General features: G+C 39.9%; 1 protein-coding gene across 2 annotated transcripts in view; it reads left to right on the top strand.

The window, feature by feature from the left end:
* Nucleotides 1-14,086, top strand: part of ADSS2 (adenylosuccinate synthase 2) — a 35,018-nt gene extending 20,932 nt beyond the window's left edge. For both annotated transcript variants that reach the window (XM_069009919.1, XM_069009920.1), the window contains exons 6-13: nucleotides 854-961; nucleotides 1,251-1,332; nucleotides 3,036-3,162; nucleotides 5,962-6,116; nucleotides 6,553-6,677; nucleotides 7,667-7,764; nucleotides 12,403-12,552; nucleotides 13,302-14,086. In XM_069009919.1, the coding sequence (XP_068866020.1) occupies nucleotides 854-961; nucleotides 1,251-1,332; nucleotides 3,036-3,162; nucleotides 5,962-6,116; nucleotides 6,553-6,677; nucleotides 7,667-7,764; nucleotides 12,403-12,552; nucleotides 13,302-13,354 (898 nt within the window). In that variant the 3' untranslated portion in view covers nucleotides 13,355-14,086. The remainder of the gene's footprint in view (nucleotides 1-853; nucleotides 962-1,250; nucleotides 1,333-3,035; nucleotides 3,163-5,961; nucleotides 6,117-6,552; nucleotides 6,678-7,666; nucleotides 7,765-12,402; nucleotides 12,553-13,301) is intronic.
* The last annotated feature ends 13,816 nt before the right edge of the window (nucleotides 14,087-27,902 follow it).

The following is a 27,902-nucleotide window of genomic DNA, read 5'->3' as shown; positions in this document are numbered from 1 at the left end:
AAGTCACTCTTACAAATGCTGTATTTCTTCTTTCGGTGGAGCTCTTGATACTCTGCAATATACAGTTTTCAAGCTTGTTAAAATTACCCTATTTCCTCCTAAATTTTAAGGCTAAATGACTGTAGTAGGGAGAGTAGTACTATAGACTAAGAACAAGCTATCATGGATTATCAAACAACTGTCTCTTGTTTGTTGGGGGCAAGGAATTGAAATAGTCTGCTAGCATGTCTTACTGTAGATTTGACTGCATAGCATAGTTGGGGCTAAAATTCTTGTGTCTAAGACTTTGAGGATTCTCAATGGTAAATTTATTTTTTCTTTTAACTGAATGCTTGTACCTGTTCAAATGTAACTCAGAAACCATCCCCAGTAAGGCTCATGTAGCTTCCCTTGCAGAAACGTTATAGAAAAGCTGATAAAATACAGTATATTCTGCTTATACAATTGTTTTAGCTTCTGTAAGTACAGTCTTCTGACAACTTTTTTATTAATTGGTATGTCTTAAAGAAACAAAATAAATGGAAACCAACCCTTCTTTTTAAAGATTCTCTGTGGAGAGTGTGAATTGGGATGGAGGCTAGAGTCAGTTGTTTATGCCACAATGTTCTGGTCTGGTTGAAGGATAGAGTGTGATGCAAAGTTCATTAGAATGTCTTTTTTTTGGACTGGAGGTAAACATCACTCCCTGAGATTACTTGGTATTGAGTCTAACTGGAAGAATTCTGGCTTTTTTCCAAGGTATTTTTGAATGTAATCCAAACTACTAAGGAACTACTAAGGAGTTATGTACTTACTATGAACTGTGTTTCTGTTCACTTGCATATCATAACTCCTTGTTGTTATCTTTTCAAAGTTTGGGAACTACCAAAAAAGGAATTGGTCCAGTATATTCTTCAAAGGCAGCTCGAAGTGGACTCAGAATGTGTGATCTTGTTTCTGATTTCGATGACTTTTCTGAGAGGTAATTACTGTACACAGTTGTAAGCATAGTTTTCAGTTTCTGGATAGTACTCTGTGTAAGCAATTACATCTGGTTCCTGTTACTTTTCTTAATTAAAAGTTCTTTTAAAATAAAAAATTATATATAATTCTATTAAATGATAAGATCGTAATTGTTATCATAATTTATTTGAAATGGTTAAGTTACCAAATAATTGCAGATATGTAACCATTAAAAATCAAGGGTTGGTGGGGAGTTGAGGAGGAAAACAAATAAACAGAAACATCAGTGAAGCATTTTTGCCTTTCAGATTCAAAGTGTTAGCCAATCAGTACAAAGCAATATATCCTACCTTAGAGATAGATATTGAAGGGGAATTGGAAAAGCTGAAGGTAAGCCTGCTTCTGTCTCTTCAGTTACATAATCACTGTGTGCAGTTACTGATGTGCAAATCTCTTGGTTACTGATGCTTGTGCTTGTGTGAGGAGTTAGAATATATCACAGGAAACTGTATGTATCAGTTTTGAAGAGTCTGCTGCTATCCTTAAGGACACTCTTGGCCCTGTTTTACGCAACATTTCAAAACTTGGTTTCAAGAGAGATACTGTGAATTTTAAGAAAAAGGCTTGTATAGGGTGATTTCTTCTTGACTTACTTTTACTTGCTCAAACATACAGTCTAGGAGAAAAACCAGGATTGTAGTTGGGAAACACATGCTTCATTGTAAAGCAGAATACTAATTCCTTATTTCAGAAAGTTAGGAACTGAAGTAAATTGGTTTTCTAAGTAATAAGCCTTAAGAAAAAAAAATACTGTCTACCACCATAGAAAAATGTAAATTGATGGCAGCAGAACTAATGAAGCCTGATTGCCAGCAGTCTAGCCTTGTGGTTAATTATGAATTCTGATCTGATGTTTTCCTTGCGATTGGGACAGCAGAGAGTTTTCTCACTCGTATTAGGTTTTATTTGCACAGCATCCAAGTTATTATTTGAAAATCTTGTCAGGTGTCTTACCCTTTACCTTTTTGTTTATGCTTTTTATATAAACTTACCTATATGAGATTTTTTTTAACCCTTAAAATGTCAACCAAATGTGACATTGTTTAAAACCATTGAGGTGTGTGTGGAACAGGGGGAGCATGCGCAATTACATGATAATTCTTTAAGAAAGGCCAAAGAAATCATTCTTCCTCTACCTTTAGTTTGTACAGCTCTAGAATAGGATATATGGGAGTTCTCAGCACTTCTATTTGCTTTACTTTAAATAAGGCCTGTTGTACGTGTTGAGTTGTAGTATTTTTGTTAATCTATAGATCTAGAAAGCAGTTACAGTTGATTGCTTCATAATGCTTTATAGTTTACTTAATGCAATTCAGGATTACAGAATATCTGAAACTCCTGGTTAAAGTGGAAACACAATATGTATTTGTAGCTTGAGGAAAATTACTTGTCTTATGCTAATGCACTTGATTCAGTTCTGAAAGACAAAGTGTTATATTTCATGTGGAGTAAATTGTTAAAATGAGAACTTCCATGTGTTCTCATGGAAGAGAAAGGCTGTTTACCAAGTGATAATCTGAACATTATTGGCTTCTTGCATCCAGCTGCTCAGTGGCATTCAGGCATTTGACGCCTAATTCCAATAAATAACTTTTTTACTTTTACTTACAATTTACAATTCACAATTGTGTGCATTTGTTGGCTTCAGATGGCCAGAAGGGGAACTCCCTACATGGTGGTTTTGGGGGAGACATTTTGAACACTTGGAAATAAAATACCAAATACAGTATAGTGATAATACTCAATATGCTTGAATATTTCTAAGGCATTCCAGAAGTTTGGCTTTTTCTTTCCTCCTCACCCTTCCCCCTTTTTTCTTTCTGCCTAGGAAGAGTATACATACCTATTGTGTAAATCTGAGTCTCATATTCTTCCTCCCTTTGTTCACATTATGGCATATTTAACATTTTTTTGTTTGCTTTTCCTTTTTGAAAGGAATATGAGCATTGTTATGAGGGAACAATAGCAATTCTACTCTGGCTGCCTTTATCATAATGAAATTATACTATACAATAGTCTTTTGTATTATTCAGGGCTACATGGAAAAAGTAAAACCAATGGTAAGGGATGGTGTTTATTTCATGTATGAGGCTTTACATGGACCACCAAAGAAGATCTTAGTTGAAGGTGCAAATGCAGCACTGCTGGACATAGATTTTGGTAGGTATGGTCTTTTTGAGACACATGTTGCTATATGCTTACATTGTGAAAAAAGGAACATTAAATATAAACTCTGCTGTGATTAGCTGTTCTCATGGCAGAAATGGTTTTTATTTTGGAAGAACAGCACTCTCTCTGGCTAGCAAATAATACAGGGGTGGGTGAGTGGGTGTGTTTATTAAATTATTTCAAAAAGCTGCAGACTCTGCCAAGAGTAATAATTTGAATGACAATAAAGATCAAGTGGCTCCTCTTAGAGTGTAGCTATTACTTCAGTGTCTCTAAATTTTACATGAAATAACTCATGATTTTATACATCTGTGGAAATCACTTGAGAATAAAAATTGAGAGCTTTGAGAGGCAAAGCATATATGCAAAATACTTCTTGACTTTGGAAAAATCAGCTTTTTTTTTTTTAGAAGTCTTTATATAACAGTTTTCCACTGTTTCACAATGTCGGGAAAGGTGTTGGTAATCTGGATTGCTAATGAGGCAAGAGTGAAAAGATTATCCCAATCTATTTGGTAGTAAAAATTATGCAGTTTTTCTTAAAACACTGTAAGTTTGCTAATTAATTAGAAGATTCTAGCTTGTAAAAGCAGCTTCTTTTTAATTAGAGGATTATGTTTGGTTATGTTGTAACAACAGATAATGTGATACCTCTGTGTAAGCATAAGAAGCCTATATGATTGACTCCTGCATTTTGTCACATTTTTCTTCAGTCTCACTAGCCTTGTAACCACATCATTTTTATTGTTATGAAGATGCTAATGCCTGAAATTGAAGCCTGTAAGGACTGCTGTCAAATATGAAATTGGCATGCACTCAGCTTTTAACCAATACAAGTTCTGATATTGGGCATTTTCAAACATACTCAGTTTGAAAGCCTCTTCTTTTAAGAGTAAGATATGTCTTAGATTAGTCACTGTAAATATAAGCACCAAACCTTCCCATGATAATCTGAGTATTAGAAGACACATCCTTTTTTAACAAGACAAAAAAAGAAGGCGGAAAGAAGTCTTCAGATATGCTTGTCACAGGGAAATCTTTGATGCGAAACTGAAATATTTGCAAAAAAGTCTATCTAAGGGGGTCTTTTTTTGTAAATGGTGAGTATTTTGGATTTCATGTAATTAGAAGGTGCAAGCAGTCTGACATATTATTATAGACATGCCTCAGGTATGTCTATAATACATATGGAGTTGTTTGGATTAGTTAGATTTTTTCCCTGCCTCTGCTGTGAGATGCAAACACGCAGAGAGTATCTGCTCTCCTTAGGTAGATACCACCAGTGGATTGGATACTTGTGTTAACAATAGACAAGCCCTAGTCAAAAGGTTTGACATTGCCAATTTGATTATTAAGCATTCTGAATGAGGCTATTGTCTGTGCCTAGTTGCATAGGAGTCTTAATACTGAAGTGAGATTTATAAATATGTATCTGTTGGCAGTGAGGATAATAAATCCCAGGCTTGCAGTCCATCCCATTTTCCCAGATCCTTTAGTGAAGTTCACACGTGCATTTGTGTGGGGGTGGGGGTGCAGGTGTGGGTTATGTGGTCTTCTGTGTTTTTAAGTACAGGGTGATGATAAAGCAATGTAAATTTATCAGGCTGGGAGGTGAAAGTGAGTAAGGATTGTTCATCGACTCTGTTTTTGACATCCACTAGCTATATTCACCTGTCAGTAAAGAAAAGCTTTATATTACTGTGTTCTCAGATTAAAAACTAATTAATGCTTGCAAACTGCTGTTACATATCACTTCTATGCCCAGGTTTTTCTCTTGAGCATTTTGAGATACCTGAAGCTAATCTGAAGCTAAACCTCACTGAGCAGTCTCTGAAGGATTTTTGACTTTCTAAAGATATATGTGTTGCTGAAAGAACTATATTGCTTTCAGTTCCTTTTGTCTTGGTTGTTCCTCTGTTACCTATCTCTGATTCATATCAAAAGACATACAAAAAAGTCTGACATAACAGGTAGAAGTTTCTTGATTATTTGCAGCTATAGTGAGGCTGAAGTATTTGTTCATAATTCACCAGAGGACTGGCATGCTTGGTTTCATTTTCCACTACTTAATAAAACAAAAAGGTATAAACCTAAGGATTTTGAGATGTTTAACTCTTTTCTTTGCAGTCCAGACTGCATTTTAAATAAGAGCTGAATATTTAACTAGAGACAAACTTGTACCACTAGGCTATACTCCAGGAGTCTTCTTTTTTTAATGATGATCTTTTTTTATTTGATTATGTAAGTAAAGTTGTTCTTTCCAGAATTCTGCATTTCATTTCAATTTCTTATCCTTAAAAGGTGCTGACCAGTTTGTAGAGCTTGTATTTTATTTTTCCTCTAAAAATTAAAAATAGTAGACCTGTATTCTCTAAGCTTTTAATACTGTTTTTTTAAGAATCTCCCTTCAAATTTTTGTACTGTTTTATTAGTGAGTATATTTAATATAAGAAAGCAAGGCACATTTCTCTGGTGTCTTATTCCCGTTTTTTTACCTGTATGATCATTCAGAATTGTTATATAGTCCATTTTTACCAGCCGAAGTAAGTGGTAAGATTTCTACCTTTTCCAAAAAAGGTGTATCAGAAAATGTACATACAAATCTCAGAGCTCATTGAATGTGTTCTTGATTGTAAAATACATTTATTGTGTGTTTTGGTTTTCAATGTTGTAAAATCTAGGTAAGTGCAGTGCAAATACTATTTCTCACCAGGTTAGACTTTTTTAAAAAAACAGTTTAAACCCAATGTTTTAATAACTTTCTAAACCCAATGTTTTGGTTTTTAATAGGCACATATCCTTTTGTGACTTCATCAAACTGCACAGTTGGAGGTGTGTGCACAGGTCTGGGCATGCCGCCACAGAACATCGGAGAAGTGTACGGGGTTGTGAAAGCCTACACAACCAGAGTTGGAATTGGTGCCTTTCCTACAGAACAGAATAACGTGAGTATTACAGCCTCTGGAGTGACCTGCAGCTGGGTGAAATAATGTGGTGTGTCTTGTCTGTCTTTTGTTAAGTCAGTGTTAACAATGATTACATGCCAGTAGGTAGGTGACAGTGTGTTTGGATGTCTCAATCTCGTGGTTCTAGACTGAGCTTACTGGGCTATCAAACCTGAGTGTAATTTTCTTGACATTTCTGTGGAATAGAAGGCTAGAGCAGGAACAAATTTTGAGAAGTTTGCCTAAAAATCATTCTCTTGAATTAGAAATAGCATTTTGTATTGCTGTCTTCATCCAAATGGACAGCATTGTGAAAAACTGGGGGAAGGACTTTTAAGGTAATATACAATATATTGTAAAATGTTAAGTAAACACCTGCATCATGTATTGCAAATCAAAAGAAACCCACACACTCATGTGTCTTACTCTTTGTTAGGAAATTGGAGAATTGCTGCAAATGAGAGGTAAAGAGTTTGGTGTTACCACTGGTAGGAAGAGAAGATGTGGCTGGCTGGACCTTGTGTCACTCCGATATGTCTACATGATTAATGGATTTACTGCGTGAGTTGTTTGCACAGCTTTGCTGGCAACATGACAGAAAGTCGTGAAATGCTGTAGATTACTGTAAATTGTACATATACTAGTTAGTAACATTTGTACTGTTAATATTGATCTGTTGATTGTTTTGATATTTTGATAAATTAGCCATTTCTCATTTTTCTTATCATTAAATATTTTTACATTTGACATTTTCATACACATAGATTTTTCTTTCCTTTCTTTGTGGAGATTTCTTTTGATGTTTGTCTTCAAAATAAGAAAGATGGGAACCCACGTATTTTCATTAGTTTGTGTAAATATTAAAAATTTGGATATGTCTTTGGGATGCTAATGAAAATGAAAGATTGGTGCCTGAAACAAACTGGTATAAAATTTCTAGCAGATCAAATAGTATAAAAACATATTTTATTTAAATATTTCTTTTTTTCTTGGTCTTTGTGGGTTTTATTTAAAATAAGATGCAGCCAGGTATTTGTAGAGCTAGGGTTTGATTATTTTTGTGCCTTCACAGAGGACAGGAACAGACAGCAACAGGCATCATGCAGTGAAATGGTCATCTTAAATGGCTATACGTTAAATGGTTAGGTATCTTGGCAGCACCCTCACCAATTAAAATTATAACACTTAAAGCCATAGACAAATTAATTCAATTGGAGAATATATGTTCTTTTGTTTTTTTGACATTCTCGTGTAGTAATAGATTAAGGATGCAACAAAAACTGTCTTTACACCTTTTTGGTTTGTTGTTTTGTTTCAGTGGTTGGTTGCTTTTGGTTTGGGATGTTTTTTTTAAGTCAGACCAGATAACAGATTAGTGCCATATGAGATATTTTTCTGAAGAAATAAAATTAATTGCAGGAATCAATTTTGTTTGATTCTTTGTTGGTTTGTTGTTTTGGGGAGGTTTTTGTTGGTTTTTCTTTTTTTTACAATGTGGTAAGATTCAAGGGTTGTTGAACTTGTTTAACCAGAGTAATGTTTCTTTATAGATTGGCACTTACCAAATTGGATATCTTGGATGTATTTCCAGAAATCAAAGTTGGTGTTGCATACAAACTAGATGGTGAAATCATACCTCATTTTCCTGGTAAGACTGCTTATTTAAAAATTTTAGATTTTAGTGAAATGTAATCTGGTACTTTTAAATGCATTTAACTTCTACTTGTAAAACTTACAAGAGCAATGTTTTACTTCAGCATCAAGCCATTAATGTCTTCCAGAGGCACCAGACATATCTTTTACCACACCTGTACCTGCACCCTAAAGACACCTGTACCAAATACTGGTTTTTGCCTACTAGAAAGATTCAAAGAGCTATATAAAGCTTGTAAAACATACATGTTGCTACTATTCGTCCTTTTTATTTTATACAGCCTGCATTACCTTTAAGCTAAATTGGAAGCTTGTTTCATACTCTAAACTCTGTTATCTTGTTCCCACTACTGTATCGCTGCCCATTTTTAGCAGGCCAGGTCTTCATTTAAGCATGCAGTGAACCCCATGAGAGAACTGGTCCTGTTGAAAAGCCAAGTTTTCTTTCCCTCTGTTACTTTTTTAACAGTTAACTTCCCTTTAATGATTCATGGAGCAGCCAAAAACCTGTTGCAGCTACACAGTGTAAACGAGGGACAAGGGATGGGAGAAGAAACTAACAGCTAGTTTAGGTGAAAGAAAGCAAGACTATTTTCTAATGCATGGCCAATGTACATCAGCTTAGCATGATAGAAACTGTAGTTCCTGATGAGGACAGTGGTCATTTTTACTTGAAAAGTTTACCTGCTTGTTAAAATATTCAAGTATCACAAGCCAGTGTTCTTATAGATAATGCATCTTGTTCAGTTTGCAATAGTTAGAGATACTCCAGAAAAAAAGGAAGAACATACAACAGTACTAAAGATTGGGCTTTTTGATTTTTATAATGTGCACATAGATGCCCATTTTCATTCTAATTGGTACCTCGGGGTTAGAGGCTGGTCACAGGTTACAGTTTTTCAAATGATATCATCATCATCAGAGAACTTTTTGTGGGTGAGGAGATCAACTTAGTAATTGGAGACAGCACACACAGGATTTGTGTAGTACAAAGATGTAATTACGTATAAAGGAGTAAGTGATGACTGCCACTAGTCCTTGAAAATAGCACATATCTGTTAAGAGTAATTTTTAAGGAATTAAAAAAATCTTTTGTTTCTCCCTGTGCTTGTGGGAGTTCTCTAACTGATTTGCTGTACAGGATCTTCAAACAAAAGTGCCAGTTCCAGTCTGAATGCATGCTGAATGACTTTGATTCAGGAAATTAGTACTCATCTTGCACTGAACCAGGGAATGCTTTTCCCCTTTAAAGACTCGGGTATTACCTGATTGATACTCATAGCAAAACATGAAGGATATTTGTGTTTACTTGAAGCAGCCTTTGAACATAATGGAGATTGCACATTTGAATTGAGAACTACTTGGTAAATGCTTTTCCTGTAGCCTCTTGTCTGACCTTGTGCTCAAGCTAGGAGAACCTTTTCTGGCAGTCCATCCTTAAAGATGACATAAGCAGGTGGCCATGTTGTACAGTGCTAAGACTTCAGTAACTGCTTTTTTTTTCATTCATCTTCATTCATTGTACTTCTCAGATAGGGCCAGAATCTTGTTAGATACAACTCCTGAGGGGGAGACATTGTTCCCTGTATATGCCTAGGTAACAGGTAGCTGACCTTTGGTCATAGCAGCACAGTGTGGCTCACCTGCCTGTATTTTTCTTTACTGTATGAACAATTAAGAATTCTGGTAGAACTTTAGTAGAAGCTGCTGACACACTGTCTTCCTTGAAGTGTCAGGAAGGAGTTTGAGCTGAACTTCTGGTAAGCTGAAAGATGCTGTCTCTCACAGTGCCTCTGTGTTCCACACCTCTCTTTGCTCTACTCCTCAACATTTGGCAGCATTTTCAGCACACATGCTGCAGGGTACTCCTGTCCCGCCATAAAAAAACAAAAGGTAACTTTCTTCCCACTTTGTGTTTTGCAGACCATTAGACTGTTTCTGATGTCTGCATTTTTGCATGCTGTGTGCTTGTATAATTTTTTTTTTCTCAAACTTGCCACTGACATTTGAATTTAATTTAAAGAAAACTAGTCTGGGAATCCCTCACTGGCAGACTATTTCTTTCTCTCTCCCCTTCCTACCCTCCCACTCTCTTGGAGATGTTCATGATTTACCCTTCTTGTGAAATGACTGTGTCTAAATTAGAAGCACACACAGTACCCACCATCTCAGGAAAAGCGTGCCATGTTTCATATATTGTTCCTTTTCCCACCTGGATAGAGAATCATACGAGTCTCACTCAGGGTTTTTTTAGCTTAGCTTTCTGTGGGCATTTCACAATTGCCTCTTAAGCAGGAACCTAAAATGTCTTGTAAAGTTACTGCTGACTTCAGGCAGTGTTACTGAGGCTGTAGTCTTTTGCTGGCCAGTGACAGGAGTTTATGGAAGACAGAACTTCCTGCTAGCTTTGAGCCAATCAGTTTTAAAAGAATGTGAAAGCTATGGTCTAGTTCTCTAATGCCTCCTGTCCAAGTTCAGACATCAGTTGATTTCAGCACAGAGAGACAACCTTTAGCTCAGGAGACTGTGTTTGAAAATACAGATGCTTAGGAAATTGGGAGATTATTTTGGACAAGCTTTACTTTCATGTTTGTTTTTTTTTTTCCCTGCACTTTTTCCCTGGGCATTTGCTGTAGATTAAAGAGCTGGAACACTAACCTACATGCACTTTTGGTCTGACATATATGACTATTTTCATGTTCAGTTTCTGGAAATTGCTGGAGGATCTTTCTCTTACAATGGTTCCAAGGTCCCAAATATGAGCTATTTTTTCTGAGTTGGAAATAGCATCACATCACTTCCCAAATTATATCATTATATTTGCTGTCTGTTATATAGTTAAGCTGTTAAGGAATATTCTAGAAACCCTAAAAGATAAATCCCTTCAGTGAAAAGCTGAGGGAAATATAGATGGTGATTAGATCTGGTACTATACTGAGCTCAGTTTGTGGCTTGTCTTTACCACACATTGTCTTATATCACACCTGCTGGAACAAAATTAAAGAATCAATTGAAGCATCAAACAATGCAACCCTTCTTTTTCTTCTCTCTTATGGGGAAGTAAGGAATTGAACTAATACAGGCTAATGGAAGATTGTATGCTTAGACCATTCGGTACCAAATGCTTTAAAGCTCAGCCTGTCTCCCTCAGCCTCATCAGGAGGCTTCAAAGAAAAAAAAGCCCTGTGGACATCCAAGATTAGGTGTTCGTTCATTTCCCCTCTTCAGAAAGAGGGAGGCTAGCAACCATCTGCACTGCTGGGAGATCAGTGTGTGGTTTTGCACTTTGAGTGTATCTGTTCTGTTGTACAGATCACCTGGACAGCAGACAGCACCTCACTTGTTACTGCTGACAGGAAAGTGCTTATCCTTGGCCTCTACAACCCAATATCCTTAATGTGCCTGCCTGTCTGTTCTGATTGCCACGAGTATTGGTTCAGGATCGTTTGCCTTAGCCTGGAAATACCTTGGTCCAAAACTTTGCACATTTCTATGCTGTTACAGACTTTGAGGACAGCAGAGCAGTCTTCTTTCAGCCTTTCTCAAAATGCTTAGTTAATAAAGCTGCCCTTACAGCATTGCTGCTGTTGAGCTGCTGCCTGCCTCAGGACAAATTGTTCAATGTGCTAAGCTTGAGTTTGTTGGCTACACACATGCTGGCGGGGATTAGTATGTAGTTTTGCATTTGCACCTCTATTGTGCCTCTTGCACCTCAAAACACTTTCCCAAGCTGACCAGCTGTCCTGGCAGGAGTGACTTGATCCTCCATAACATTAATTGCCATGCCCCCTTTTTCAGGAAGGCAAGAAGGAATGCCTGGCTTTTCCCATTTTTTATCAGTATATTTTGATCATTTTCAGACTTAAGCCCTTTGTTTTGCTGCCCTGTGTGAATCCAAGACTTAATGTTCAGATAATTACTGGAGTGATTCAATTCCAGAACAGTATGCCTAGCATGTTTTTCAGTACTAGAAATCATCACAGGGTTCATAGTTAAAGGACAACATTGTAGCAGGTTACTAAATGAAGGACAAAATATTGCTTCTGTTCTGAGAAGCAGTGGGAACAGTTACTGTTCATACAGTGGGACTCCACACTGGTTGGCAAATTCATTGTAGAGTTTTGGGGCAAACGGTCTGGGCATCAGAAGTCTGTAAGTATTAACTACATCTTATGACTGTGCTTAGTAAAAAGTATACTCCTATGCCATTTTAAAATATGTTTTAGCTTCTTGATACTTACAGGCTGGTTCTTAATTTTGCTTTCACAATTCCCTCATGGAGGGAGAGCTGGTTCTCAGTGTTTTTTCAGAAAAAAAAAGAACGTTTTGGGGAATTATTTCCCTGAAAAGTTGTTTTCTGAACTGAAAAGATTATGGTTTCAGCAAAATATTGCATGTGACTGAGCACTGGAATTCCTAAAGTCTGAGTTCTGATAGCTACTGGATTTCCCGCCCCCCCCCCCATGCTTATATTAACAAAAAACCTGACACTTCAGTGGCTTCAGTGCTTGTATTATCTTATGAGCAAACCTCTTCGTGTAAGGAATGAATAAAAGCTTTACAATTAGTGTTTCATAGTAGAGAATATACAGTGTCCATGGACATAAAATTTTTGTTTCTGTTTGTTTCTCAGCCAACCATGAAGTCTTAAACAAAGTAGAGGTTCAGTATGAGACACTCCCAGGATGGGTTACGGACATATCAAATGCGAGGACGTTCGATGATCTGCCTGTAAATGCACAAAATTATGTTCGTTTTATAGAAATGGAGTTGGGTGTTCCTGGTAAGTAGAATAGATTTTTCCTCTTGTTGTCTGGGTTATTCCTGCTGCATGAAACCTGTTTGGTATTTTGTATTAATGAACACGCAAAATACTGAAAACTAGTTTGTAACTGTGCTTATTGTGATGTACCTGGTGCCACCGGTGATTATGGTTTTACTACTTTTTATTTAGTTGTTGAACTCTTAATTTTGAGAAGTTTTTATATTCATTCCTTCCATGGCTTATACTGTAGTTCTTGTTCAATTAAGATTTTTTTTTAAATATAACTTGCTCAAGTGTCTTTTAGATTGGTGATATTCGGGGTTTAGTTTTGCTACTATCATAGTCAGTGGGACTATGGGTTATTAATTAGTGTGATGAATTATATATGAGAATAAGAGATCCTGAACATATCCTGAATGAATCAATATTTCTCTATGCTCCCTAATAAAGATGATCCTGTGGTTCCATCCAAAGGTGGAAATTAGGAGATGATGAAAGTCTTTACTTTTCTGATAGTTTCTAACTATCTTTTATTTTATAATCTGTAAAAGTGATAAATTGATTATGGCAGTTTCAAGAATACCTGCTTTTTGAAGTTATCAGTGCGTTGAGAACAACAGACAAAGTTATCCTTTCTTAATATGTGAATAGTATATGCTGTGTTTTTCTTCAAAATGTGGTACTTAAGATGAGTTTGTTTATCTTAAGATACAATCCACTCTTGCTTTGTATTACTGACAATAAAAGTTTGCTTTTCTCTCCTGCAGTTAAATGGATTGGAGTAGGGAAATCCAGAGAATCAATGATCCAGCTGTTTTAAAGATTTCAGATGCATGGAAGAAAGCACACTCCTCAAAAGACTGCTCATTCTTAAATGCATTAGTAGCCCGCAAAGCAAAGATGTTGGAAAGATAGATTTTTGCATGGGAAGAAATGCTAGAGTTGATATCCCCAAATCAATTGCTACTCCTGAAAGAGACTCTGACATGAACCTGTATCAATTCCTGTTCAGCTGCAATTTCCAGGACACTTGTCATTGTTGTTCATGGTGCCATCAGATTTTTTTTTTCTTTACCTAGTATTTACTTCATAATGTAATTCCTGTTTGAAAATCTAAGGTAGCATTGCTTTCATGACTGTTTGTCTTTGTTATCCTCTCTCTGCTTTTGGCGGTGTTACTTCCCTGAAATTTTAGACAGTAAAAATAATGCAGTTTTGCACAGATAGTTTTACATCCTCATTATTTGTATTCCTAAAGCTGTTGTATTCTTAATGACTGCTCTTGTGAGTGATTAAAGAGGGGGAGTCTGATTTTATAATGCTATAAATGCTGTCTAAATTATTGTGTGATCTGTTTTTTAAAAGAAGATGTGATGCCAAGTTGTTATGAATGTCCGGGTTTTTTTAGCTGTATAACACAGAAAACTTACTCTTTGTAACTCACAGAGGATGCTCAAGTGTTTACCAGGAAGTGTGCCCAGAAGGTTAGAAAAATGATATTGTAAAAAGTTCATTTGCAATTATTAAAGAACCGTTCTGATTTTGAGTTAAATGTTTTATAATGTTACTCTTTCTTTCCCTGGCATTTTAAAAACTCGGTGCTTCTCCACTTCCAAGGCGTGTATCTTAAACTGTTCCCCTAATTAAATGAGGTTATATTTGTATTTTGTGAGAAGTCTTAACATTTTGATGCCCTTTTAAATTCCTTTCTTCAGAGTCAATTGAAGATCTTTCTCTGGAGGATTGCCAGAGTGCAGACACTCTGTGTTCATAAGCTGAAGATGCTTTAGAAATAACATTTAAAATATTTGTATTAATGTATTTGCTTTGGGTGTAGGGTAAATAACAAGTATTCACCTCAAGACATCTGACATACTTTGGATTATTGTTGGGAAATGTGGAAATGTTCTAGAACTATTTAAATTTATAACCATTATTATCTATTCCAAAGAATCTGATTTCTTTTAGCAGCAACCCAGTAATTACATATTCCCTTTCCAGATTGCTAAGAATGACTCTGTTTTTACACAGTGTGCTGTGGTATTCATGTGCTTCCTTTTCACTTTAAAATAAAACTTACTTTGTTTCCTAAACCCAAGTTTCTATCAGGGTGGGGCAATAGTTTTAGATTTAGTTTAGTAGATTTTGGCTGCATATAAGAATATGTGAATGAGTATAAGAAACTTATAACGCAAAATAAAAGATGTGAGGCCTTTTGGTTTGTCTTGAGTAACCACATGTTGCCTGAAATAGAATAGGTTTGTTGGACTATGTTGCTGCTGAGGTGGTTAGCACAATTTTTTATTCTAAATTGACACAAAATAAAGTTGCTTATCCTAAGAGGAGAGACAGGAGGGTTGAAGGATAAAACTACTGATTTTTAGGGAGCATTTTCTATTGCTTGCATGTGACAGAGCAGTTAGTGGGGTCTGTATTTTACTTGTGTCATGTGTGGAAAGAGGTGGATACTACAGAATGCTGGAAAATTGGCAAATACAGTGAGAAACCTTTGTATCAGTATTGCATATAAAGATCATTCTGATCAGCATTAAAAAACAAGCAAGGTAATTTTTTTTTTTCTGGAGAAGATGAAGGTCTAGTTTTGCTGTCAGCCTTGTGGTCCAGGAGAGAACCATACCATCCCTCCCTAGCTAAAGGACATCTTGAATTGCAGATCTCCTCCTAATTCCTGGGCAGAGAAAAGGAGGGATAGAACTATGTGAAACAGAAATTCCAGTGTTTATTTAGAAGGAAAAATTACTTTTTTCTAGGCAGTAGGGGGAATTGATGTTGCAGTGTGAGCAAGAGGTAATAAGTACTAAGTATCCTTGTTTCCCTGTAGCTGTAGGAGGCACCAAGGGGATTTGTGCTTCAGTAAAAACTACCAGCCAAGGTCTCTGGGCCTAGCTGGTTCAAGAAGTGAATAAATAAATAAATAAATGAGGGCATGTTTCCTTCTACAATCACTGAATAAACAAAACACATCTATGGAGCTGTGTTTCACTTCTGCCAAGCAGAGACCTTCAAGGTTTCCGTTTTCTCACTGTTGTAACTCCACTGTACAAACCACCATTGTTTTTTCAGTGGAGAAATTCATATTCCCAGATGCAGCAGTATTTCTGAGCAATACAGCAGTAGCCTAAAATGATGCAAAGTATTTGTGCAGTGTTTTGAAAGCAACAAAACAGAACTGCCTTGGATGCAATAGTGATTTATATTCTTTTGCTGTCTTTTAAATTCAGCTGAGATTTTTCTTTGATTCTTCCATTCAAGGGCAGGCCTGGAAAGTTGAAATCATTCTCCTACCAGTACTGGTCTGGGATATATGTGTTCTAGGATCTGTTGGTGTATATTTACTCTCATGACCTGGAACAAAGAATTTTTCAATTTCAGGTGGCTAAACTTGGCATCTGTGAAGTGTATTATGTTGTCCCTGCATGCCTAGTTTTGCCTAAGTTTTCCTGGAGTGAAGTCTTGGACTGGTGCACAAACACTTGCCTTGTGCCAAAGAACAGTTATACCCCACAAAATTTCCCCCTCCCTCGGTGCCCCCTTTTCTCTCCCTTATTGTACAGATGTGGAAATAGGCTGGGATGTTACCACCAACCTGAATGTTGTGGGAACAAACACTATAAGTTACAGAGGTTTGTTTCAAGCTTCATGTTCAGCTGTGGAACCAAGAAGGAAGAAGAGAACAACAGCCTAATACTTGACCTCCCAGCAGTGTGTCCAGCAGGGGCAAAGGTAAATGGCTTTGAAGACATATGTAGCTTTTTAGCTCTAGATAAAATTCTGTGTTCTGCCTTTCCCCCCCCTTCATTAGTCAAGAAAGGAATTGAACTAATTCTCAAAGGAATTGCCCCACTCTTTGGCAAAAGGCTTTCTGTTGTCTGTCACAGGCTAGTAGTAAGCTGTGGTAGAAAGAAAAACATTCAAACTTTGACAAGCATCTATTTCTTGAGCCCTTCCTCTGTGCTTGCTCTCTCAGAAGGCTCTAGAGGTGCTGCCATGGAAGGGGAGAGGATGGCAGGATAGGATAGTAGTTGAAATTGATTCTCATCCAAGTGTCCCCTCCTGCTAATGGGATGTTTTCAGGAGGCACGGATACCTGTTAGACCAGACAAGGCTGATGACAGACAAGGTATTTTGATCTCACTCTGTTCTTGCTGCCACTGAAATATTTATGAGGCTGAATCTCCCAGGCTTGTGCTGTACTGCAGCTTTTTATACCCTTATGTCCCTACAGATTAGTGAGCCTCCTTTACTAATGAAATAAGAGGGAAAGTGAGGGATACTTCTGCTGCTTAGCCTTTCCATTTCTGTTCCACATGTAATTGGGTTTTGACATGCAGCTAATGGACAAAACCTTCAGATAAAGGGGCAGATGTGATGTTGATGTCATGCTGCTTTCATCTGCCATCGTTCTGGAAATCTACTTCCTAATAAAAGATGATAGTTTCCTTTTGCTGTCACTGCCATCTCTCTTACTGAAACGTAATCAAAGGTGTGACTAGTTTAGAAAAAGTAAAAGGCAAAATAGCTGGGAATGAAAGGGACAACTCAATCAGGTGAGTTTTTTTCTCCTGCCCGTACTGTTCGTAGTCTCTGAAACACTGAAACTTAACAAACGCGGTGGTATAGTAATCAAACACTTATTTTTGGTGCATGACAGCTTTATGTGCTGAAGATAAGGTATAGACTGCTGTGCATGCCTGTGTACACACAGCTGATGCATTATTAACTTCAAATTTTACACCATTTTTCATTGGTCTGAGTGTAACAACTCATTTGATGTGTTGTCTTTAAAATACCTTGCAGTAGATACATGTTGAAATATCTTCCATTCAACTTTAGACAGAATACACTGTTAAATCCCAATGTTCTTCACTGATGCTTCGGAACCGCAAATCAAGTGTATCAAAGCAATGTATTTTCTTACACTGCCTTAGATTTTTTCACTGATTAATCTGTGCATGCATCTAGGTACTTACTCTCTAGCTCTTTTGATGCATGCTGCTGAAATTATCAATAGTGTATTTGAGTAACTATTTTTAATAACAATTGCCCAACTACCGCTGATTTTCCTTGTTTTGTTCACTGGTTGACAGTTACTGTCTGGTTATTATAGAAGGAACTGGGGTACCTGAGTGTTGGTAGTTGGCATGGATTTGGGGGCAGCTCTTTTTTCCAAAAAATGAGATGACTATTCACTTGTTTTCTCTGCATGCAGCTTAGGACTAGCTTGTTAATAGTGAAGCACACCTCCCTAGTTCATTTCTGTGTCCCTCTCGACAGGAAACCCAGCACGGATCACTTAGTTGTGTTGAGAAAGGGCAAGTCAATTGTCGCTTTGAATGAAGCATGATTGTACCAGTGGTACTGGTGGTCTTTTCCTGAAACCTGAATTGTCAAAACCAGGTTGGGATGGTGTTTCAGCTTCATTGTTTACTGCAGTCAGTTGCAGTTTACTAAAAGGTCTGGGCAAAAGGCAGAAATCATTCTGTAATCTCATGCTGACATATGGTATGTAAATACCATGATCCACCCAAAGGGTAGCCAGCATTATAAATGTACTTTCTAATCTGCTGCTGAAATGAGCACTCAGTATAATGCATCTGTAATCTAATAGATATTAACAGCCTGAGAATGTACAGTAAGACCTTAATAATTCAGTATTGTTCGATTGGCTCCATCCGACTTGTAATTGGCACGATAAGGGTTGTGCCTCTTGCAGTCGAGCAACTAACTGCATTAGTTCAACATTGATAGAGTTTTCAAAGCCTTGACTACCCAATATAAATAGCCTACAACATTTTATGTTTTTTTCTTTATTAAACACTTCAAAGTCAATGTGCAATACAACAAATTTTCAAGGGGAGAAAAAAAAATCCAGATTTTTTACAGCAATTTCCATTCTAGATTCTCGAATATATGATAAATTCAGGTCATGCAGGACTCCTGGTACAGCCAAAAGCTTTTCAATGTAGCTTTGGTTTCCTCTGCCTGGATTCTCCTGTTCCTTTTGTAGATCGAAGTCATAAAAAAAGCACTAGAAGTGGTTCACTATTGCCCACAATAGGCATAAAAGGAGGAAGGCTTATTCCATGGGTCTTGTGGGTTTACTGTGATGCACAAACTTACCCTGGAGCTCCTCTCGATGCATGTGTCTTATGGACCCATCCTAGCTGCCCATGACAGAAACCAGACATCTTTTTCAGGATGAATGGCTGAGCTGATGAAGCAATTAAATAGAGGATAGTGAAGTCAAGGTACAAGCAGGAGACTGGAGAGCAAAAATCCCACCCGAGCTGTGAAAAGGTGATTTTTTTTGTATAAAAGTCATGGAAAAATATTTTTGTCCCAGTACAGAGCTTACAAATGAATAAGGGGATGACATTGATAACAAGGCAAAATCTTGCCTCTGTTGAAAAAATGTGAGTTTATGCAGATGAATGCATTTTTTTAAATGTAAGAAATAAAAGCCGGGCAGACTTTTATTTTTTTCCCCCCGCAAAAAGTACCCCTCTGAAATGCAAAGAGTCTTCAGTGGATTTTTTTATACAACTGATAGCCTGACCTGTGCACATACTGCTGGTGGCAGGACTGATGCTGGATCTGTTTAACTCCCTTAGCTTCTTTTGCAGAGTATAACATGCCAAATTCCTACAAGCATTGGTGTGAAATATTTGGGTGTTTTGTTTGTTTGTCCTTTTGTTAAGGAGCTGCTGCTGACCTAAACTAACCTGCTTGAATGTATTAATCTCTATTTTGGTAGCAAAATTCACTGTGGGATAGCATGCCTATTAGGAATTACCCAGGAAAAAAGAAGAAACAGTGTCTGCATGAAATAGTAAAAAGTTCTACAAAATGTTAAATTTTGCAGAGCTATAGGAGTTTCTAGAATAAGTTACACAATATTCGTGACAGGTCTTAGAGTAGAAACTAATGCAGGAACCAGTTAACTTATTTAAAGAGTGCTTTATTTCAGGACAAAAATGTGCTGTTCTGTGACTCAAGGCAGAATTTCTTCACAGACTGATTCATTATATCCATGGTCTGATATGGTCTGCTTGTTTGTCACAATTAAGTAATAATTTATTCTACCTCCCAAGGAATGAAATTTGGCTGCTGTGTGTAAAACACTGACTCACCAGTATTTGGAAAACAAAGTAGATGTTTTCTGTGCTTTGTTGCCCATCAAAGTTGGTGAATTGTGTTTTGGCTATTCCATAGCAACGGCTTCACTGGAGTGTGAATTAATATTGCAGCTCCAGGAGTTTGATCTTAAGATCGGTTCTCACCAGAGATCTTGAGTAGGAGTATTGTTTTGAATAGCATCATGACACAGCCATCTTAGAAACTCCTTGAACACATCCACAGTTCAATTTTTTTCTGAAACCGAGACCACTGCATCTTCCACTTAGTTGCAGAGCACGATGTAAAAGCTCCTTATCCAATCCAGTCTACAAAAGAATGTATTTTCATGCTTTAGATAATTTCAGTCAATCTTGGAAAATGTAGCTATACAACATACAAAAGTGACAACTCCAACACTCACACACAATATGAGCTGTTGAGAATCACTGTTATATTTACCAACATTTCCATATCCCTGTCAGCCAGTTCTGCACAACTGTTGTCCTCATCATAGTCAGCAGCACCAACAGAGATTCCTCTCCTCTCCCCAACTCGTCCCCGGGGGTGATTCTTCTCCAGTTTTACCCTGGCGTGGCTTCAGCGGGAAGCATTCCTCATCCCTCATCTTTGGGAAGTGGGGGAGGTTGCATCTTCCTTCCTCCAGCAGGAATCATGTATTCAGGTTGCCAGCCCAGCTACCTGAGAGAGTGCCAGTAGTGACTGTGTCTACCACGGAATCTACAAGACTTCTTCCAAACTTTGGGTTGCTTGCCTGTCTCCTGGTGTACAATTCAAGGGCCCTCGTTTCAGAGTTTATCTTCCACCCTGGATATACATCCAGAAATAGTTTTTAAATTTGCTGTTAGAATGCTTGGGTTACATCTTTCTCTTGCAACTTTGCACGGAAAACTTTAGTTACAAGTCTCAGAAGCTTTTCAAACCTGCTGCATTAAAAAAACCTCATCATGCTGTGAGCAAAAGTGGCTTCAGTCTTAACAGACAGCCCCTTTGGGAGGAGAGGAGCCTAAGGCAGAGGTTAAATAGTTCATGTAGGGACCTGCAGGGAGCCTGTGCAGTCAAGGGGAAGCAGTACATCCAAATGCCACAGCCATACAATTAAAATTGCAGGACCATCTGTAATCTACTTGTGCTAAATAATAATAATCCATTAAAAAATAGCCTAATCTTGTTTTTGAACTTTCTCAAACTTAACATGCTGAAAAGGAATTATTTTTCCAGGATGAAGTCTGTTCTGCTTTTGAGAACCAAGGAAAGCCATACCAGTAAAGTTTTTTAACTAAGTAGTATTTCTACTTACAGACTGGGCAAAGACCGAGGCTGCAATGGGAGCTTACCTTTCCAGGTCCATGCAGTGAGGTTACAGACTGAGATAAACTATGGAATCAAGATCAGGAAAGGCAAAGCTTGCAGGTACAATCATGGGTACTGTCAGCTTGGGCTCCCTTTGCCTTGCTAAGCTGCTGGGAGCAAGACCCTCTGCCTCACTAGGCCTAGATTTGTGATAGTTCCTCCTTTCCTTACTGGTTTTGGAAGGGGCAGGGGGAGCAGTCTCGCTGGTGTTGGCCCTGTGAGTTAATTTTGGAGCCAGTTACTAGATATGTTGCATTGACTATATACACAACAAAATGGAGTGATGTCTTGGGAGACCAAGAGCTGGACAGGGGAGAGGATCTGTCAACAAATCACTTGGATACTGGTGCCCCTGCACACCTGAGCCACCATCCTGAGTGCTGCTGCACTTTGGTAAATTAGACCGTAGTACCTGCTAGTCCTCAGGTTGCAGTCTTCTCAAGTTACTCCTAGATCTGAGTGTAGGAGCATCTCCTAACTGGTGAAGTTTAAAGAAGAGTCAGAGGGTGAGAAAATAAAAACAATCTGACATGGGAGGAAGCCCAGGGCTGGGTCTGAAAGGGTCAATCTTTTTCTGATGTCCTATTGGACATGCTCTCCAGTACATCTTACTTGCTGTAGACAGAAGGTAAAGCTTTCTTTAACCTGTCTGGAAATGGAAGTGTAGGCGTAATTTGAGTCTGGATTTTTTCATGCACCCTTCTGTCATATGAGCTACGACCTACATTCGGCACTGGAGTAGGGAGACCTCAGGAAAAACAATGTGGGGCAGGGAAGAAGAGAGAGCTTTGTTTGCTTCTGAGACACAGAGTTCTGGAGCCAGGAGGGACCATGAGGTTCTGGGATAGGAGGAGAATTTCTGCCTTTAGTGACAGAGACCTAAACTCTTACCCTGACACCTCATAGCCTCTGTGCTAATCTGCTCCAGTGTTTCACCCTTAGAGAATTTATCCTACCACCCACTTAGATCCCTCCTACTGCAAGTTTAGGCTTTGCTGTTCTGTGGTCTGTTTGCTGTGGATAGGGAGGACAGATTATTCCCTTTTTCTCCTGCAGCACTGTTTTGGGTATTTTCTGTGTCCCACTTTTTTCCTCAGGCTAATCAATTCTCTGAGGCTCTGCTTGGAGGTCGTTTTTAGAGATGTCCAAGGTGGTGTGTTTGGTTTATTTTTTTTTCCTGTCCCCAGGGAGCTGGAACCTGAAAATGGACACAGTTTGTTCACTGATGTTTGCATGTGAGTGTAAGGGATGGATGACATCAAGTGCCTTGTATCAGGAAATCTACTAATGGTTTCTAGTATGATGTTTTCCAGCTTTTCAATGTCATAGCTTTGCTGATTCATATTTCGGTCCATTTTGCATTTGCTTTATTGCTTTTTTTTTTTGCTTACACATAACTTGTTCACAGCTCTAGTGCACTGCAGCCTCTTTTTCTCAGACCATTTCTGTAATTTCTGAAATAATTTTGAACTCTTACCCTTTTTTCTGTTTTCTAATGTACTTTTGGTTCCTTTCAGCCTTGCAACAGCTGCACATTTACTAAGGACACTCTTTTTACCATTGCTGACTTCACCAATGAAAAATTTGAATGGTATGAAAACAGGGCCTGTTCACTGAAAGCATTTTGCTGGTTTGAAGGTGAATCACTTTCTAGGTGTGATTTTTTTTTAAATTATGATTTTTGTTTGTTCCCTGACGAACTCTGCACCTACCCCAAAGCAATTTTATCTAACCACATTCCGTTGTTTGCTTATGAAAACATCCTGCAAGTCTGAATATGTCACCATTTGAGCTGATACCAACAGCTTGCCAATGCTGTCAAGAAAATATCCTGATCTTGCTTTGTGGTTGCTGAGCCTTGTGCCAAACTTGTTTGCCTTGCTCACCTGGAGGTGGTGCTTGCTGCTTCCCATGAGGAGAAAGGTTGAGTTTGTCTGTTGGATAAAGAATTGGGAGGCAAATAATATTTTCATTAATTTCTAGCTAATCATAACTAGCTACTAAGTCTAGGGTGATCTTAGATAATTGGCTGTAGTTAGATGATTTTTTGTGCCACTTTTCTTTTTGTGTGCAAGCAATCTGAACATACTTGTCCAGTCAACAACAATTCATTAATATGGATGACAGCTCTGTGTATTGAATCACTGAAAAGAAATTGCAACAGGGGCATACATCTCATCGGTACCAAGCTGCCTCCAGAGCAGGATGGAAAGGAGTCTCTTCACATTGACCATTTTGCTTACTCCAGGCTCTGGCCATTCCTGTGGGAGCTCAGTTCAGCTCTCATCCAGAAACAGGTGATGATGGTCAGATTCAGCCCTCACATTTAGCAACCCTTCTGTCTTCCTGTTCTCTCCTTTCAGACAAAATTATATCAACCTGGTAATCTTGGTGCAGGTGGAGTCTTGTTCCTGGAAGAGCAGCCTGCCAGTTGTGGGCCTGCACAGGATATGAGAGCCAGAAACTGCCAGGGACAGACGGCATGTGCTTGAACTGGCCCTGGACTTGGCAAGTTGGAAGAGCAATTTACAAATTCAGCACCGTCAGTAAGGAAGAAAAATGGACACAGTAAATAAAGAAAGAGGCAGAGTTTTGTTTTGGGTGGTTTTTTTTTGTTTTGGTTTTTTTTTTTTTTTTTTGGTAGTCATTCTTGAGGGCAGAGCTGGAATTTAAAAGGTTGTGACAGTGCTTGTACTGACGGCCATGGTCTTTGCCCAGTACCAGGTGACTGGGAGATTTCAGGAGTCCAATTCATTTCCGTTATCTTTTTCTGTCTTAAATAAAGAAAAAGAAAGAATTGAGAAAATCTGCCTCTCCTGTCAACTCATCCGCCCTGCCCCTGAAGTTTCCCAACACTGCCCTTGCTCAGGAGCTCAGGCTCAACATTTCCCATCAGATGCTGCCCTCTGCAAGGGCTTTTCAGGAGGGGCGGCTGGAGAGCCGGGATGAGCCGCGCAGCCGAACGCGGGCGCCGCTGGCACCTGAGAGCTGCTGTCCCTGCCCGCGGCCGGGCCGCTCGCCCCGTGCCGGGAGACAAAGGGAGCCACATCTGAGCCCTGCTGAGGCTGCGCTTGCCGGAAGAAACCTAACAATTCTTATTTACCAAATTGACAAAATCCTATCATTGCAATTAAGGGGATATGTAATTAACTGTGTCTTAATTACAGCAGCTGCCACTTCATCTGAATGCAGCAATTTGCGGAGAAACCGGGGGAGATGCTTTAAACTCGTGTGTGTAAACAGCGCGAGCACAAACACTGCGGCGTGCGCGGCTCCCGGGGGCGCGGTGCCTGTCCCGGGGGCACGGGCGAAGGCAGAGGCTCCCCGGCTGCCGGCCTACCTGCCCCTGGTGGCTTCTGGACATCGCTCGGGAGGCAGAGCTCTTCAGACAACCCTGCCGCAAACCCATCGCCCCGGGGCTGTTACCTCAAGCGGCGGGGCTGAGCCCAGCGCCGCAAACCCTCCTGGCAGAGAGACGCTTTAAGGAGCCTCTCCTGACTCCCGGCCTCTGCGGGACCCGCAGCCCCCGGTGCGGGCTCTGAGTGCAGTGGGGGAGGTGAATTTCGCTTGGTCTCTCGCCGTGCACTTTCATGGCTTCATCGCTGTGGGCCGGCAGGAGCGCCTCTGTCCCCTCTGGCTGCTCTGCCCCGGCTCCTGCAGGCCTGCGTGGTATTTTGAAAGCCTCTGCATCCTGTGCTGCTGCAGCTGCCCCTGGCTTACGTGAGTCACTTCCTGGGAGCTGCTGTGGACTTCCCAGTGTGGCCCAGTTTTCCCTGCTGAGGTACCCAGAAGGTCAGGGTGTTTGTGGGTTCACCGGGGTACAAACCACGTGGGTTTTGCCATCTTTCCAGCCCACCTCAGTGGTTGCCGGCTCCTGCTTCCTGCCTGTAACCAGAACTTGGTGACTGTGACAGCTGTGCTGGCTTAGCGTGGTGAGCTGTGACAGAGTGGGATGTGGGTTTGGATGTGATTTTCCACACCTGGAGACACAGCATGAACTTCCCCGCACTTCCAAGGCAAGAGCCATGGGCGCTCGGGGGGTAGGAAGAGCGTGGTGCCCTGCCGAGACCGCCTCCCAGCTCTGCTCCCCAGCAGCGACTGCTCCCGGAGATCAGGCGGAGCGGCCGTGTTATCCCTCCGTGCCCCGCTTTACTCCCTTCAGCACGGAGCATCTGTGCCTCAGGTACAGCTCACAGACACTGAGCTAAGCCCAGAAGCATTCATTGCTGAGCTACGGCTTGAAAAGAGCCTCGCACCCCCTCTACCACTGCTAATAAATAGGATTAATGTTACAAAGGCTGAGGACTGCGCCTGCTCAAGTTGGCAGACTCCTTTGGGGCTCCATAATTCAGCTGCACTGATTTGTCCTGTATGTTTCACACGTGAAATAAAGCTTCTCTCTGTCAAGTCAGCACAGGAAGGATATCCTGCTTGGTGCTAGCAACATTCCTCTGGTTTCCTAATTGAAACCTGAACTATTTTCTGAGTATTTCAGTAATGGGCATCATCACAAAGACTAGATTATTAATATGCACATCAAGAATTTGAAAACATGGGATGACATCCTGTCACTGTTTAAATGATGGCACAACCGTCATGGATGCTGCTGTAACCAGAATTTCACCAGCCAGCACTATTCAGCTGTCGCAAGCTCTCTTCACATCACTCTGGGGGCTCCTGCGTTGCAGTCAATGGCACTTTCAGAAAAAGACACAGTTAAACTTGTTAAAACTTGTCCATGTTAATCTCTTAAAAGCACTTAGTCATTTTAGATTTACATGCTGAATCAGGCTTCATGGAAAACTGCTCATATTTCTGTCTTCTTTGGGATGGAGCACGCCACCCGCATGGTGTTTTTAATACCAGTTACATTTGCATGGAGACATGTGCTTTGTTTCATCAACCTTCACGTTTTGCTGCCCACGTTCAGAAAGGTAAAAGAGTATTCTCACTCAGTTATTTCCTTGGGACTTGTCTGTGGTGTTACTAGTTGTGACTTGGGTACAGTCTTAGCAAGAGAAGTCAAAAAAAATGAGAAGAAAACAAAGCAGCCTTTCAATTTCTTTTTAACCAAAGTGGAGTGCCTAGGCAGGAGTGATGTAATTTTGATAGCTGTGGACAACTTCAGCTTTCACTGATGTACTTTGTAGGCTCCAGTATGGGTGCCAGCAGTCTGGCTTTGGTAACAGGATTTGGAAATGCCACCCAAAGGTTCCATTGTCATCCAAGTGATCTTAGCAATGATCACAAAAGTAATGCAGAAAATCAGACACCAGAAAAGTATCTTTTCTCCACGTTCCCTGTTTGATAGGTTTGATGGTTTCACCCCACCGCGCTGACGCTACCACCTTCATAAGATGCCTAAGTGCTGTCAGCACAGGCACCTACTGAAGACTTCACTTGACCCTGCCAGAGGCTAAGTGAATTATGTTTGCTCTCCCACATATGAACCTGGAGAGACAAACCTGTGGTCGGTCACACTTAAGCACTTTATATTTGAGCACCTGTCATGCAGTTAAAAATGTTTTTTTTTAACATCAAGGTGTTTGACAACAGTGAATGTCCGACACCCAGCAGGTGGTGTGGCAACACTGTTGATCTGTGAAAGCCCTCCCTACCCCTATCCCTGTTGTTTCAGTAGCTGAGATCCCTGGATCAGAGGGGCTTGCTGGCTTTTGCTACTGCATCCCCCCCAGCCCACACCATCTCTGTTCCCCAAAGGCTGGCCCCTTTCTGCAGGAGGCAGGCAGGGGCCACCGGCTCTATCAAATCGCAGGGTGTGAACAAAGGACTGTGAGGAACTGGAATGAGATCACCAAATCCATTTGATTTCTTTGGGATTTGAGCCTAGATCTTCTGGGTGAAAGTGAGAGCATTAACCTACTGTGGGAGATAATTCCTTGCCTAGTCATTATTCAGGCATCATTAAAGTATGCATTGTGCTGGAGGTCAAATCAGATTACTCTGAAGAATTTGGAATGGGAAAAATGCTGGGGTTTTTTCATCAGCCTAAGTGTTTGGTTATCTCAGTGTTTAGCTATTTATATTGTGCCTGTCACTGTGGCATGTCACTCTATAAACAAAGGGATACTCCAAATCTCTTATTATTTTAATGGCATTAATGTTCTTCATCTGGGGAAAAAACATAAAATAATTTCCCTCTGGAAGATAACAGAAAAAGTGGTTTAACATAAACAGCGGCTCTGGGAAAACTGCGCTCCGAGGCTCACCCAGGCAGAATGTCCCACAGCTCCGCATCAACGGCACCAAGAGTCACCCAGGCACACCTGGAGATGCTCTGGCTCCCCCCACAATGCCAGGGGAAAGCCCCCACTATTGCAGGAAGGGCTGACCTGCAATAGCGGAAAAAGGGAAGGAGGGTGACAGCCAGGATCTGACCCTCGCAGAGAGGAAGAGGAGCAGCACTGTGTGGCTCGCAGCTCCATGCACGAGCCTAACTTCAGTGCAGAGCTCTCCTCAGGAGATGTAAGGTGGGTGCCTTGTTCAAATCATAGCTCTGGCACCGGGGGGAGAAGCAACACATGAGCTGGATCAAGGAGTGTTCTTTTCTTGGCGATTTGTAAAGATATAACTTGGATCTTCGATCCAGATATATGATCCAGACATATGCTGCCCTTATCACAGAATGGAAAGATGCTGTGATAGTAGCTCCATGCTGGAGCGGGATCAGCGAGGCAGAAGCAGGAGCAAATGAAGGGGTGCAAGAAGTCAGCTCCCACCCCAGAGAAACCTGTCTGGCTTTCTGGTTGTGGCAGCAAGGGGAAAGGACCCAGCAACTGGAAGCGACTTGAAAACCAGATCGAGCTAGTCTGTTACTGTAGAATAAGATGATGGGCCCC

Source organism: Aphelocoma coerulescens, chromosome 3 (genome assembly GCF_041296385.1).
Source record: "Aphelocoma coerulescens isolate FSJ_1873_10779 chromosome 3, UR_Acoe_1.0, whole genome shotgun sequence".
NCBI classification, from domain to species: domain Eukaryota; kingdom Metazoa; phylum Chordata; class Aves; order Passeriformes; family Corvidae; genus Aphelocoma; species Aphelocoma coerulescens.
This window is presented reverse-complemented; position numbering and strand designations above follow the sequence as displayed.